The 16,327-nt window shown below is 46.3% G+C and overlaps 1 protein-coding gene across 2 annotated transcripts in view; it reads left to right on the top strand.

The window, feature by feature from the left end:
- Nucleotides 1-16,327, top strand: part of PPARA (peroxisome proliferator activated receptor alpha) — a 98,313-nt gene that overhangs the window by 59,973 nt on the left and 22,013 nt on the right. For both annotated transcript variants that reach the window (XM_025400269.1, XM_025400270.1), the window contains 3 exons: nt 8,794-8,954; nt 11,881-12,019; nt 13,720-13,922. In XM_025400269.1, coding sequence (XP_025256054.1) covers nt 8,794-8,954; nt 11,881-12,019; nt 13,720-13,922 — 503 coding nt within the window. The remainder of the gene's footprint in view (nt 1-8,793; nt 8,955-11,880; nt 12,020-13,719; nt 13,923-16,327) is intronic.

Here is a 16,327-nt window from a genome sequence, read left to right as displayed (position 1 = left end):
CCTCTGCTTTCATTTCTCTTGAATAAATACCTAGGAGTGTGATGGCTGGAACAGATGGTAGGTGTTTGTGTAACTTTTTAAGAAACTGCCAAAATCTTTTCCAACATTTCGGAAAAATCTTAGAAAATGCTATACTATTTTATATTCCCACTGGCAGTATATGGGGGAGTTCCAGTTCCTCCATACCCTCATCAGCATGAGACATGATCAGTCTTTTTAATTTTAACCATGTCAGTAGGTGTGTGATGGTCTCTCACTGTGGTGGTTTTTATTTGCACTTCCCTGGTGATGTTGAGCATCTTTTCGTATGCTTATTTACCATATATCTTCTTTGGTGACATTTCTATTCAAATCTTTTGCTTATTTTTTAATTGAGTTACTTGTTTTTCCACTATTCACTATTGAACATTATTTATATATTTTGAATACAAATACTTTACCAGACATGTGATCTACCAATATTTTCCCCAGTGTGTGGTGTGTCTTTCTTTTCTTTCTACTAATAGTATCTTTAAAAAAAAAAAAAAAAAAGTTTTTTTGTTTATTTTGTTTTGTTTTTGAGATAGGGTCTCAATCTGTTGCCCAGGCTACAGTGCAGTGTTGTGATCATGGCTTACTGCAGCCTTGACCTCTTGGGCTCAGGAGACCCTCCGACCTCAGCCTCCCGAGTAGCTGGGACCACAGGTGTGTACCACCATGTTTGGCTAAGTTTTTCTCTTTTTTTTTGTGGATATGGAGACTCATTATGTGGCCAGGGGTGGTCTTGAACTCCTGCACTCAAGCGACCCTCCCACCTCTGCCTCCCAAAGTGCTGGGATTATAGGTATGAGCCATCATGCCAGACCAGTTCTTAATTTTGATGAAGTCCAATTTATCAATGTCCTTTTTTTATGGATACTTCATATTTTTATTTATTTATTTATTTGAGAGAGGGTCTCACTCTGAGCCCAGGCTGGAATTCAGTGGCATGATCTCAGCTCACTGCAGCCTCAACCTCCCAGGCCCAGGTAAATTTCTTGTATTTTTTGTAGAGACGGGGTTTCACCATGTTGCCCAGGTTGGTCTCAAACTTCTGGGCTCAAGCGATCCACCCGTCTCAGCCTTCCGAAGTGCTGGGATTACAGGCGTGAGCCACCATACCCAGCCATATATATACACACACATATACACATATATATATGGTTGTTTATATATGTATATTTATATATATGTATATTTATATTTATATCTATTTTTGAGACAGAGTCTCACTCTGTTGCCCAGGCTGCAGTGCAGTTGTGTAATCTCAGCTCACTGAGATTAATTTTAGTTTTAATTTTTAATTGACAAATAATAATTGTATTTTTATGGGGCACAATGTGATGTTTTGGTCTATGTTTACATTGGGGAATGTGTAAATCAAGCTAATGAACATATCCACCACCTCACCAACTTACCATTTTTTGTGTGTGGTGAGAACACTTAAAATTGGGCCGAGGCCAGGCCCAATCCCAGCACTTTGGGAGGCTGAGGCGGGTGGATCACTTGAGGTCAGGAGTTTCAGACCAGCCTGGCCAACATGGTGAAACCCTGTACCTACTAAAAACACAAAAATTAGCCAGGCATGGTGGTACACACCTGTAGTCCTAGCTACTCAGGAGGCTGAGGCAGGAGAATCACTTGAACCCAAGAGGCAGAGGCTGCAGTGAGCTGAGATCATGCTACTGCACTCCAGCCTGGGCAACAGAGCAAGACTCCATCTCAAAAAAAAAAAGTCTATTTCTTGAGCAATTTTGGAATATACAACACATCATTGTTAATTATGGTCACCATACTGGGTAGTAGATCACTAAATCTTATTCTTCCTGTGTAACTAAAACTTTGTTCCTTTTGACCAACATCCCCCCATTCCCCCCGTCAGCCTTAGCCCCTGATAACCACCATTGCACTCTCTACTGCTGTGAGTTTGACCTTTCTAGATTTCACATATGAGATCACATGGTATTTGTCTTTCTGTGCCTGGCTTATTTTACTTAGCGTAATACTCTCCAGATTTACCCATGTTGTTGCAAATGAAATTTCCTTCTTTTTTAAGGCTGAATAGTATCTGTGTGTGTGTGTGTGTGTGTGTGTGTCACATTTTCTTTATCTCTTTATTCATTAATGATCATTTAGGATGATTCCACATCAGGCTACTGTGTATGGTGCCACAGTGAACGTGGAGGTGTAGACATCTCTTCAGTGTACTGGTTCCAATCTCTTTGGATATAAACCTGGAAGTGGGATTGCTGGATCATACGTAGTGCTATTTTTGTTTTTTTGAGGAACCTCCATACTTATTTTCCATAATGCTATTCTAATTCACAATACTACCAACATTGGACATGGGTTCTTTTTTCTCTACATCCTTGCCAACCACTTGTTATCTTTTATCTTTTTATATATCTGGCTGCTTCTACATTTTTTTCTTTCTCACCAATTCTGAACCATTTGATGGTTTCTTCCTTTATGCTTCTTGTGCTTGAGATTCATTGAGCATCTGGGATCAGTGCATTTATTGTTTTCATCAAATTCAGAAGGTTAGGCCATTATTTCTTCAAATTTTTTTTGTCCGTCTCTCTCTATCTTTGGGAGCTCCAGTTATATATACGTTAGGCCACTTCAGGTTGTCATACAGTTCACTAATGCTAAGTTCTTTTTTAAGTCTTGTTTCTGTGTTTCATTTTGGACCGTTTCTATTGCTACATCTTCAAATTTACTAATTTTTTCTTCTGCAATATCTAATCTCCTAATCCCATCCAGTGTATTTTCCATATTAGATATTGTAGTTTTCATCACTAGAAGCATGATTTGGTTCTGTTTTCACCCATGTATCTATATAACATGTCCAGTCTTTCACTCAGCTTCTTAAACATTTAGAATATGGTCAGAATAACTTTTTTTGCTGTTTTGTTTTAGAGACAGGGTCTCACTTTGTTACCCAGGCTGGAGTGCAGTGGCGTGATCACAGCTCACTGCAGCCCCAACCTCCTGGGCTCGAGGAATCCTGCCACCTTAGCCTCCTGTGTAGCTGGGACCACAGGCACACACCACCACACCTGGCTAATTTTTAAATTTTTTGTAGAGACAGGGGTCTCACTTTGTTGCCCAGACTGGTCTCAAACTCCTGGGTTCAAGCAATTCTCCTGCCTTGGCCTCCCAAAGTGTTGGGATTACAGGCATGAGCCTCTGAACCCAGCCCAGAATAACTTTTTTTAAATGTCTTGAGGCTGAGGTGGGCAGATCATCTGAGGTCAGGAGTTTGAGCCTGACCAACATGGAGAAACCCCACCTCTACTAAAAAGACAAAGTTAGCCAGGCATGGTGGCATGTGCCTGTAATCCCAGCTACTCAGGAAGCTGAGGCAAGAGAATCGCTTGAACCCGGAAGGCGGAGGTTACGGTGAGCCGAGATCACACCACTGCACTCCAGCCTGGGCACCAAGAGCGAAACTCCATCTCAAAACAAAACAAAACAAAACAAACACACACACACACACACACACACACACACACACAAAAACAAAAAACTCTTAACCACAATTTCTGTCATCTGTGTCACTTCTGAGTCCCTTTCCATTCATTTATTTTTCTCCTCGTCATGGGTCATATTTTTCTGATTCTTCATGTGTCCTGTAATTTTTTTTTCTTTTTCTTTTTCTTTTTTTGGGGGGGATGGAGTCTTGCTCTGTCACCCAGGCTGGAGTGCGGTGGCATAATCTCAGCTCACTGCAACCTCTGCCTCCCAGGTTCAAGCGATTCTCCTGCCTCAGCCTCCCAAGTTGCTGGGATTACAGGCACTAACCACCATGCCCAGATAATTTTTTGTATTTTTAGCAGAGACAGAGTTTCACCATGATGGCCAAGCTGATTTTGAACTCCTGACCTCAAGTGATCCGCCCACCTCAGCCTCCTAAAGTGCTAGGATTACAGGTGTGAGCCACCTCGCCTGGCCAATTGTTTTCATTGGATGCCATATGTTGGGAACTTTATTGGGTGATGGATTTTTTTTTTTTTGAGACGGAGTCTCGCTCTGTCGCCCAGGCTGGAGTGCAGTGGCCCGATCTCAGCTCACTGCAAGCTCCGCCTCCCGGGTTTACGCCATTCTCCTGCCTCAGCCTCCCGAGTAGCTGGAACTACAGGCACCTGCCACCTCGCCCGGCTAGTTTTTTTGTATTTTTTAGTAGCAACGGGGTTTCACCGTGTTAGCCAGGATGGTCTCGATGTCCTGACCTCGTGATCCGCCCGTCTCGGCCTCCCAAAGTGCTGGGATTACAGGCTTGAGCCACCGCGCACGGCCTGGTGAGGGATATTTTTGATTTCCTATAAATATTCCTGAACTTTGTTCTGGGATGCAGTTAAGTGACTTGGAAAATGTTCGATCCTTCCAGGTCCTGCTTTTCAGCTTCATTAGATGGGACCATCGCAGTGTTTATTTTAGAGATAACGTTGCCCCACTGCTGAGGCAAAACCACTTTGAGCTCTTTGCCTGATGCTCCATGAGTTCAGTGATCTTCCACTGTGAGAGGTGAGAACAGGACTGTATCCAGCTCCATGTGGGTCCCAGGCAGCGTTCGCTATCATCATTTCAGGATGCTACTGAAGTATCCCTTTTTTAGGCTCTCTCAGTTGTCAGAGCAAATACATATACGTGTACATACTAACCTATGTATATACAGGAATCTATCAGTGTTTCAGTCCGTGGCCATCTGTCGCTGTAGTAAGCCAAACAGGAGTGCATGCTGATGTCTCAGCCCTCATCTGTTATCAGATGGATCGTTCTAGCCTCCTCCACTTGCCTACCTGTCAACTTCACCATTCCTTGAATTCGTTGTTCATTTTCCGTATACCTGTACAGTGGCATCAGAATTGTTAACACACACCCTGTGGGAAAAAAACTTCAGCTAGAGCACAGTGTTTATGAGCAGATCCTTTTGCCTTTAGTCTTATAGATTCCAGTCATTGCAAATTATTCAGTGCAGCGCCTTTCCGTACCTGCCCCCACTTTTTCCCTGAGATTGTTTCCTATATTCATAGCACAGTTACATTGTTTTCTTACCTTCTGCATTCCACCCTGGGATCCTCCAACCTCCTAAATTATTTTTGTTTCATTTGCACACATTAGGTTCAATCTGAACTATAAAGTTCTGTGGGTTTTCACAAATGCATAGTGTCATATATCCACCACTACATTTTCCTTCTCTCTCTTTCTTGCTTTCTTGCCTTCCTGTCTCACTCTGTCATCCAGGCTGGAGTGCAGTGGCACAATCTCGGCTCACTGCAACCTCCACCTCCCGGGTTCAAGCCATTCTGCTGCCTCAGCTTCCCAAGTAGCTGGGACTACAGGCACGCACCACCATACCTGGCTAATTTTTTTGTATTTTCAGTAGAGACGATGTTTCACTATGTGGGCCAGGCTGGTCTCAAACTCTTGACCTCATGATCCACCCACCTCGGCCTCCCAAAGTGCTGAGATTACAGGCGTGAGCCACCATGCCCGGTCTGTCTTTCTCTCTCTCTCTCTTTCTCTCTTTCTTTCTTTCTTTCTTTCTTTCTTTCTTTCTTTCTTTCTTTCTTTCTTTCTTTCTTTCTTTCTTCTTTCTTTTTCTTTCTTTCTTTCTCTTTCTCTCTTTCTCTCTCTCTCTCTCTCTTTCTTTCTTTTTTTTTCTATTCTATTCTATTCTATTCTATTCTATTCTATTCTATTCTATTCTTTTTTTAGATGGAGGTCTCACTGTGACACCCAGGCTGGAGTACAGTGGCAGCACAATCTCAGCTCCCTGCAGCCTCAGCCTCCCAGGGTTCAGGTGATCCTCCCACCTCAGCTTCCCAAGCAGCTGGGATTAGAGGTGCACACGGCCATGCCCAGCAAATTTATGTATTTTTTGTAAAGACAGGGTTTGACCATGTTGCCCAGGCTGGTCTCAAACTCCTGAGCTCAAGTGATCTGCTGACCTCAGCTTCCCAAAGTGCTGGGATGACAGGCATGACCCACCGTACCCAGACCACTGTTACATTTTCATATGAATAGTCTCACCACATCAAAAAACCCCATGCTTCACCTATTCAACCCTGCCTCTCCCACCCCCAGCCAGCTCAGAAATGGTTCTTTTTACCATTGCTATAATTTTGCCTTTTCCAGAATGCGATGAATTTGAAGTCATATAGTATGTAGCCTTTTCAGACTGATTTCTTTTATAACAATATGCATTTAAGAATCTTTCCATGGCTCGATACCTCATTTCTTTTTACACTGAATGAAGTCCCACTGTCTGTTTGTACCACAGTTTGTATATCTATTCACCTATTTAAGGGCATCTTGGTTGCTTCCAATTTTTGGCAATTAAGAATAAAGCTGGCCGGGCGCAGTGGCTCACACCTATAATCCCAGCACTTTGGGAGGCCAAGGGGGGCAGATCACTTGAGGTCAGGAGTTTGAGACCAGCCTGGCCAACATGGTGAAACCCTGTCTCTACTAAAAATACAGAAATGAGCTGGGCGTGGTGATGGGCGCCTGTAATCCCAGCTACTTGGAAGGCTGAGGCAGGAGAATCGCTTAAACCCGGAGGCAGAGGTTGCAGTGAGCTGAGATTGTGCCACTGCACTCCAGCCTGGGTGACAGAGTGAGACTCTGTCTCAAAAAAAAAAAAAAAAAAAAAAAGCTGCTCTAAACTTGTGTAGGTTTTGTGTGGACAGAAGTTTCCAAATCAATTGGACAAGTACCTATGAGTGTGATTCCATCATACAGTAAAACTGCTTTGCTTTGTCAGAAACTGCCAGAATGTCCTCCAAGGGGGCTGTCTCATGTTGCACTCCCACCAGCAATGAATGGGGGTTCCTGTTGCTCCACATCCTCACCAAATTTGATGATGTCAGTTTTGTGGATTTTAGTCATCCTAGTAGGTGTGTGGTGACACCACATTGTCGTTCTCATTCTCAATGCCCCAATGACATATGATGCTGAGCATCGTTTCATATGCTTACATGCCATCTGTATATCATCTTTGCTGAAGTGACTGTTCAGATCTTTTGCCCATTTTTTTTCCTTTTGAGACGTAGTCTTGCTCTGTCACCAGGTTGGAGTGCAGTGGCCTGATCTCAGCTCACTGCAGCCTCCGCCTCCCGGGTTCAAGGGATTCCCCTGCCTCAGCCTCCCAAGTAGCTGGGACTACAGGCGCACGCCACCACGCCCGGCTAATTTTTGTTATTTTTAGTAGAGACAGGGTTTCACCGTGTTAGTCAGGATGGTCTCCATCTCCTGACTTCGTGACTGCCCACCTTGGCCTCCCAAAGTGCTGGGATTACAGGCGTGAGCCACCACACCTGGCTGCCACACCCGGCCCCCAGTTTTCAATTGAGTTGTTTGTTTTCTTATTGTTGTTTTAAGACCTCTTTGTGTATTACCACATGTGTATTGAAAATATTTTCTCCCAGTCTGTGGCTTGTCTTTAATTTTCTTAGCAATGTGTTTTGCAGAGCAGAAGGTTTAATTAGCTTTCGTAAATTCCAACTTATATTTTCTCTTTCATGGATTATGCATTTGGTGTTACCCACACAGATTTTTATACTGTATTCTGGTGCCATTTACTGAGTTGGCAATTGTGGAAGAACTGGAAGGAAGGAAGCAAACCAAAAGAGTTCTGTGTGGCACTGTCAGCGCGGGGGCACGGGGAGTCCTGCAGGGTGAGGTATGGGCGACATGGTCTGGTGATGTGTGCAGCGGAGATGTGCGGTCCCCAGATGTGCGGATCAGGAGATGTGCGGGTCTGATGTGCGGGTCTGGAGAAGTGCGGTTCCCAAGATGTGCGGTCCGGAGATGTGCGGGTACCCAGAGGTGCAGATCGGAGATGTGGGGGTCCGGAGATATGCGGATCAGGAGATGCGCCAGTCCCGAGATGTGCGGATCAGAGATGTGGAGGTCCCGAGATGTGTGGATCCGGAGATGTGAGGGTCCCAAGATGTATGGAGCAGGAGATGAGGGAGTCCAGAGATGTGCGGAGCGGAGATGTGGGGATCAGGAGATGCGGAGGGCCAGGAGATACGCGGGTCCGGAGATGCGCAGATCAGGAGATGGGCGAATCGGAGATACGCGGGTCCAGAAATGTGCGGAGCGGAGATGTGTGAATCAGGAGCTGTAGGGGGTCAGGAGATGCACGGGTCCAGAGATGCGGGGGTCCGGAGATATGTGGGTCTGGAGATATGCAGAACAGAGATGAGCAGATCGGAAATGCACGGGTCCAGAGATCCACGGGTCCAGAGATCTACGGTTCCGGAGATGCACGGGTCCGGAGATACGTGGGTCCGGAGATGCAAATCTGAAGATGTGTGGATGGGAGATGTGCAGGTCCGGAGATGCGCAGGGCGGCGATGCGCTGATCGGAGATGCTCGGATCAGAGATGCTCAGATCGAAGATGTGGGAATGAGGAGATGTGCAGGGCGGAGATGTGTGGATTGGAGACACGCGAGTCCGGAGATATGCGGGGCGGAGATGCGTGGGTCTAGGGATGCGTGATCTGAGATGTGTGGGTCCGGAGCTCGGGGTCAGCTCAGCAGCAGTCGGAGCGAGCATGCTGGCTTTGGGAGCACAGCACAACGGCAGCTGTAGGAGTGCAAGAGGGTGTGACCCAGAGGCAGGGCCCGGCCCTGCATGGGTATTCTGAGGTTTACGCCTCAGCATTAGATGCCTCATATGCTAAATCACATCCTCGTAGACCCGGTTCAGACACAGGATGGTGATGCCTGGACTATTCATCCGTCTCTCCTCTTTTTCCCCAGACACGCTTTCACCAGCTTCGAGCCCCTCCTCGGTGACTTATCCTGTGGTCCCCGGCAGCGTGGACGAGTCTCCCAGTGGAGCATTGAACATCGAATGTAGAATCTGCGGGGACAAGGCCTCAGGCTACCATTACGGAGTCCACGCGTGTGAAGGCTGCAAGGTAGAGGGGACCTGGAACAGGGCCCGGTGGCTGCCACCATCAACCACTTGTGGTTACTTTTATAGCAAATGGCAGTCATTACTGAGAGATTGCAGAAAGTCCCGGATAAGAAACTGACCTCAGGCCAGGCGCGGTATCTCACGCCTATAATTCCAGCACTTTGGGAAGCCAAGGCGAGTGGATCACCTGAGATCAGGAGTTCGCAACCGGCCTGGTCAACATGGTGAAACGCTGTCTCTACTAAAAATACAAAAACATTAGCCAGGCATGGTGGTGGGTGCCTGTAATCCCAGCTACTTGGGAGGCCGGGGCAGGAGAATCGCTTGAACCCAGGGGCCAGAGGTTGCAGTGAGCCAAGATTGCGCCACTGCACTCCAGCCTGGACAACAAGAGTAAGACTCTGTCTCAAAAAAAAAAAAAAAAAAAGAAAAGAAAAGAAGAAAAGAAACTGACCTCAGTAATAGATTAGCCTCTCTCTTTAGAGCACAGAACCCCCAAGAGCGTGAACCCTATTGTGAACTGCACATTTGAGGGATCTAGCTTGTATGCCCCTTATGAGAATCTAATACCTGATGTTCCAAGGCAGAACAGTTTCATCCTGAAACCATCCCTCCTCATCCCCCATCTGTGGAAAAATTGTCTTATACAAAACCAGTCCCTGGTGCCAAAAAGGTTGGGAATTGCTGCTTTAGAGAGTCTAGGGCAAATGGTTCCTCTGTGCTTTGTAAATACTTAGAGAAGTGTGTTCTTTAAAAGAAAATAAGCCACATTGGGCTGGGCGCGGTGGCTCATGCCTATGATCCCAGCACTTTGGGAGGCCAAGGTGGCTGGATCACCTGAGGTCGGGAGTTCAAGACCAGCCTGGCCAACATGGAGAAACCCTGTCTCTACTAAAAATACAAAAATTAGCCAGGTGTGGTGGCGCATGCCTGTAGTCCCAGCTACTTGGGAAGCTGAGGCAGGAGAACTGCTTGAACCCAGGAGGTGGAGGTTGCAGTGAGCCAAGATCAAGCCATTGCACTCCAACCTGGGAGACAAGAGTAAAACTTCGTCTCAAAAAAAAAAAAGAGAAAAGAAAATAAGCCACATTAAGAACATCACTTCATTCTAATACAAGACAGAGAGCCATTACCGTTGATCTCTGGACCCTCCCTGAAGGCCAGGTGGGGCAGGTGTTCTCATGCTCTTGCCGGGGGAATTGGCCATCAGAAACACAGAGTATCTTGCTTAGGGTCCCCTAGCTCCCAGAAGCAGAGACTGGAACCAGAGACTGGCTGCTCCTGCCCCCTGGCAGTTCCTTCCTGCACATCAGGGGCTTCTCCACCCCATTCGAGCCACAGGAACCCCCGGTGTATCTTCATCCTCCTGCTGGCTCAGCCTGCCCTAAACAGATGTGACCCGGGCCAGGAGTGCGTGTAAGGCAGGCCCTGTTGTCCCGCGTGCTGCCAGCTGGACTGGTGGCCCTTCCGTGTTTGCCAGCGTAGTGATGAGGAGAGCTTCTGCAGCAGCGTCCCTTTAGGGTTGCACAGCCGTGCTCAAGTCTGGCACCTTATGTACACGATATGTGGGATATCATCATCTGAATGTTTGGTTTGAATCAGAAATCCCTTCTCATGGTGCACACTGCAGGTGTTGACTAACTTGGAAAATGCCACCGCCTTTCCAGCACAATGTATGATCTTGGAACACCAGCGTTCTGCCCAGAGCCAGGCCTGGCCTCAGAGGCCTGGGCCGCAGGGAGAACCTCACAGCCAGAACATTGTGGCACTCTGCCATCTAGAACCCTCTCCCCACCCTTCTCATTCTAACCCCATGCGTTCCTTAGCCTCCCCACTGTGCAAACCTAGGTAAGGACATTGAAAAGATGTCAGCCTGCCTCTCACATTCCCCGGCACACTGCTGTCCCTCTCCCGCGGACCAAGCATACCCCACTGTGGCAAAAATATAGAAGAATGACTTAAAAGCAAAGAGGAAAAAGAACCCAAAGCAAAAATGCACTCCTTCGCAAGTTTTCTAACCACATACCTTTGAAAAAGCTCCGTATAAAGTGGCCTTTTCCTTAGGGCCATGATTAATTACTCATTTAGTTTTGCTTTTTATGGACTATTTAGTAACATTGTTTCTTGCTGGGTAGAGTTTAAGATGCTTTTACAAAGCAAGAAAATTGTTTACAAACAGCTGGCTTTTATTATAATTTTTGTCTTTGAGGGAGTTAATATACTCTTACAAAAATTCCTAGAAACTCTTTAGTCACAAATATGGAAATGTCACAATGCTGGGGATAGTTACATTCATATACATTGTAACAAGGCTGAGTAACTCTTTGGAAAACGGTAATTGTGTTTTCCCAAGTCAGATAAGGGCATTTTGAAATGACTTTGAATGCTGCCTCATTTTTTGTTTTTCACATTAAATGTAATGATATTTAAAGTTCTGTATTTGTCCCAATCATTTCAGACTTTTTAGAAGAAGAACTATTTTTCTTTTTTTCTTTTTCTTTTCTTTTTTTTTTGAGACAGAGTCTCACTCTGTCGCCCAGGCTAAAGTGCAGTGGGGTGATCTCGGCTCACTGCAACCTCTGCCTCCCGGGTTCAAGCAATTCTCCTGCCTCAGCCCCGGGAGTAGCTGGGATTACAGGCACGTGCCACCACACTAGACTAATTTTTGTATTTTTAGTAGAGACAGAGTTTCACCATGTTGGCCAGGCTGGTCTCGAACTCCTGACCTCAAGTGATCCACCTGCCTTGGCCTCCCAAAGTGCTGGGATTACAGGCGTGATCACCATGCCTGGCTTAGAATAACTTTTCCCTAAATTTCGTTCATTTAAAAAGAAACAATAAATGAGCAACAAAAAAGGTGAGTAAAGCAAGTGTGCTGGTTTCTCAGTGGCCCGGGTCTTTAAATCCACTGCGTGTTACCCTCACAGGGCTTCTTTCGGCGAACGATTCGACTCAAGCTGGTGTATGACAAGTGTGACCGCAGCTGCAAGATCCAGAAAAAGAATAGAAACAAATGCCAGTATTGTCGCTTTCACAAGTGCCTTTCCGTCGGGATGTCACACAATGGTAGGTAAGGTGGCCGCACACATTTTCCCAGTTCGTTCCTCGGTTCCCCTTCTTTGTTCCAAGGGAACAGACCAAGCTATGGATGAACGTGCTTCAACATTTCACACCCAAGTCATTTTGTAATCAGAGTGGCCTAAGAAAATAAAAGTTGCCCAGGCATGGTGGTTCACGCCTGTAATCCCAGCACTTTGGGAGGCTGAGGCGGGTGGATCACTTCAGGTCAGGAGTTTGAGACCAGCCTGGCCAATATGGTGAAACCCCGTCTCTACTAAGAATACAAAAATTAACTGGGTGTGGTGGTGCGCACCTGTAGTTCCAGCTACTCGGGAGGCTGAGGCAGAAGAATCGCTTGAACCTGGGAGGCGGAGGTTGCAGTGAGTCGAGATTGCGCCACTGCACTGCAGCCTGGGTGACAGAGGGAGGAGATTCCATCAAAAAAAAAAAAAAAAAGAGAGAGAGAGAAAGAAAGAAAGAAAATAAAAGTCTCCCAGGCTTGGTGATTCACACCTGTGATCCTAGCACTTTGGGAGGCTGAGGTGAGTGGATCACTTGAGGTCAGGAGTTTGAGACCAGCCCGGCCAACATGGCAAAACCCCCATCTCTACTAAAAATACAAAAATTAGCTGGGTGTAGTAGTGCACACCTGTAATCCCAGCTACTTGGGAGGCTGAGACAGGAGAATTGCTTGAACCCGAGAGGTGGAGGTTGCAGTGAGCTGAGATCGCACCACTGCACTCCAGTCTGGGCGACAGAGTAAGACTCCGTCTCAAAAAAAAAAAAAAGAAAAGAAAAGTCTCAAATAGCTGAGATTCAGTGGCACATTGGACTCGCTGTTAGAAACTTCAAATGGTAAGACTTTGATACAGAATCGAAAAACCAAGTGGAAGGCACCAAAATGACAGAATGTTCGCCTCGTCCATAGGAAGGGTGTGCCACCTCAAACATCTCGCCACTTTATGAATTTCCTTCTAGCCAATCATGTAATAGTTTTAGAACATGCTACTTGTGATGTGAATGTAACTAAAGTAAGTCGTTCGTAAGACTTGCATGTCTACCTTCTGGAAAAAGCAGCAGTTATTATATAAACTCACCCTGAAGCCCCGTTCACCTCATTCACTCAAAGGTTGATGATGCACCCGATGGTGGTGTGCACCCTACTGATGAGACAAACAATGGTGTCACCTTCAGCCTGCACCTGTTTAAAAGTCTACAGTGGGCCGGGCGCGGTGGCTCAAGCCTGTAATCCCAGCACTTTGGGAGGCCGAGACGGGCGGATCACGAGGTCAGGAGATCAAGACCATTCTGGCTAACACGGTGAAACCCCGTCTCTACTAAAAAATACAAAAAACTAGCCAGGCGAGGTGGCGGGCGCCTGTAGTCCCAGCTACTCGGGAGGCTGAGGCAGGAGAATGGCGTGAACCCGGGAGGTGGAGCTTGCAGTGAGCTGAGATCCGGCCACTGCACTCCAGCCTGGGCGACAGAGCGAGACTCCATCTCAAAAAAAAAAAAAAAAGGCTACAGTGCATGGAGTTTGAGTTTTTCATCTCTCCATAGTGGAAAGCCGAATAGTAATCAAGGATGGGTCTGAACTGCCTGTGAATTTTCATTCCTGGTTTAAGTCCTGGGGGAGCCCCTCGTCCAGCCCTGTCCGTGCAGTCATGACCTCACTGCTCATGCCTGTTTCCCCCTCCAAACCCTAGCGATTCGTTTTGGACGAATGCCAAGATCTGAAAAAGCAAAACTGAAAGCAGAAATCCTTACCTGCGAACATGACATAGAAGATTCTGAAACCGCAGATCTCAAATCTCTGGCCAAGAGAATCTACGAGGCCTACTTGAAGAACTTCAACATGAACAAAGTCAAAGCCCGGGTCATCCTCTCAGGAAAGGCCAGTAACAATCCAGTAGGTGTTTGCGGCCGTTCTGGGTTCTCTTGGCAACATGGAACCAGTGTCGTAGAGAATGATTAAGGACACATGTGTTGAATGTTGAAAAAATTATATTTATCCCACAGTTAAGCAAAGGACAGCGACAATAGAAATAGTTCATTCTGAGACTCTGAGCTGTAGCTTAATAACAACTCCTTTCTTCTTGCTTGGAATCACCTCAAAGATCTTAGCCACCAAGTTATTATATTGGCTATGTAATTAATACACTTAGGGAAAAAAAAAACACAAAAACCTTAATAGCTTATCCAAGCACTAAGGTGATTTCTTAGGTGCATTTTTCTTAAATAGAGATAGGGTCTTGCTCTGTCACCCAGGCTGGAGTGCAGTGGTGCAATCATAGTTCACTGCAGCCTTGAACTCCTGGGCTCAAGCAATCCTCCTGCCTCAGCCTCCCAAGGAGCTGGGACTACAGATGTGCACCACCACACCTGGCTGTTTTTTTGTTGTTGTTTTGTTTTTGTTTTTGTTTTTTGGTAGAGAGGAGATGTTTCCCAGGCTGGTGTCAAACTCCTGGCCTCAAGTGATCTTCCCACCTTGGCCTCCCAAAGCACTGGGATTAAATGTGCGAGTCATGGCACCCAGCATTAACTGGATTTAAAAAAAAAAACACATAAAAAAACAAAAAAAAACTGACCAGGCAGGGTGGGTCACGCCTGTAATCCTAGCACTCTGGGGAGGCCAAGGTGGGCAGATTGCTTGAGTCCAGGAGTTCGATACCAGCCTGGCCAACATGGAGAAACCCCATCTCTACTAAAAATACAAAAATTAGCTGAGCAGGGTGGCACACGCCTGTAATTCCAGCTACTTGGGTGGCTGAGGCATGAGAATCGCTTCAACCCAGGAGGCAGAGGTTGCAGTAAGCTGAGATCATGCCACGGCACTCCAGCCTGGGTGACAGATCGAGACCCTGTCTCAAAAACATAAAATAGAATAATAAAGTAAATCCCTATTTTAAGGTGTATTAGTCTGTTCTCACACTGCTATAAAGAAATACCTGAGACTGGGTAATTTATAAAGAAAAGAGGTTTAATTGGCTCGTGGCCCACAGGCCGTACAGGAAGCTTCTGCTTCTGGGGAGGCCTCAGGGAACTTTCACTCATAGCAGAAGGTGAAGTGGGAGCAGGCGTCGGGAGGCGCTGCACACTTTTCACCGACCAGATCTTGTGAGAACGCTATCACTAGAGTAGCACCAAGAGGATGGTGCTAAACCATTCGTGAAGATCACCCCCATGATGCAATCCCTCCCCCCAGGCCCCACCTCCAGCACTGGGGATTACAGTTCACCATGACATTTGAGTGGGGACACAGAGCCAAACCATGTTGTAAGGCTAGAAAATGAAACCACTCACTTCCCACTCAAAATGTGCTCATGGTCCTTTCTCCTAAAACTATCCTTCCCTCTCAGAAAAACATGCCTACATTCTTTTTCTGCCTTCGGTGAAAAGGCAGTGACATCTCGGGGCTTAGAAAGGGCCACCTGTAAGCCGGGTGCGGTGGCTTATGCCTGTAATCCCAGCACTTTGGGAGGCCAAAACGGGCGGATTATGAGGTCAAGAGATTGAGACCATCCTGGCTGACACAGTGAAACCCCATCTCCACTAAAAACACAAAAAATTAGCCAGGCATGGTGGTAGTTGCCTGTAATCCCAGATACTTGCGAGGCTGAGGCAGAATTGCTTGAACCTGGGAGCTAGAGGTGGCAGTAAGCTAAGATCGCACCACTGCACTCCAGCCTGGGCAACACAGTGAGACTGTCTCCAAAAAAAAGAAAGGAAAAGAAAGGACCACTTGTTACAGAAACCCTGTCTTTTAAGGTAGCTCTGGACCTTTTCAGAGGCACCTAAGTTGCCCCTCATGGCTCATCCTCCATGTCCCCACCTGCCTGGCCTAAGTCTTCCTTCTCCCTCCCCAACAGTTAAATAAGCCTTTGTCTCCATTACAAAAAAAATCTCAGAGCTACCTTCAAAGAAGAGCCAGCCCTCAGTTGGTGAATGAAGATCCTTTTTTTTCTTTTCCATTTTCCTATGAACATGGTGAAACAGGTTTAATTTGTATTAATGAATAGCTTGAAGCAATCCTTACTGGGAATTACAAGGTGGAATTTTAGTCACAGGAAAATAAAGCATTTCACAAGCTACTTACTTTCATGAACAAACCAAACCTCTTCTTTACTGAGTCCTTTAATTCTTCAGTGAATTCTCCAGTTAAATAGGCTGAGACATTTGAGAAGTTTCCAGCAGACACCCACGCTAGGCAGCCCCAGAGGCTTCTCCCAATTAGACCCTTCCTGGATCATGAGAGTGAAAGAAAATGTAACTTTGAGCTTGGAGTCTCTATCCTGGAGATGATTAGTACCACCC

The sequence above is a fragment of the Theropithecus gelada genome, chromosome 10 (genome assembly GCF_003255815.1).
Source record: "Theropithecus gelada isolate Dixy chromosome 10, Tgel_1.0, whole genome shotgun sequence".
In the NCBI taxonomy this organism is placed as follows: domain Eukaryota; kingdom Metazoa; phylum Chordata; class Mammalia; order Primates; family Cercopithecidae; genus Theropithecus; species Theropithecus gelada.
This window is presented reverse-complemented; position numbering and strand designations above follow the sequence as displayed.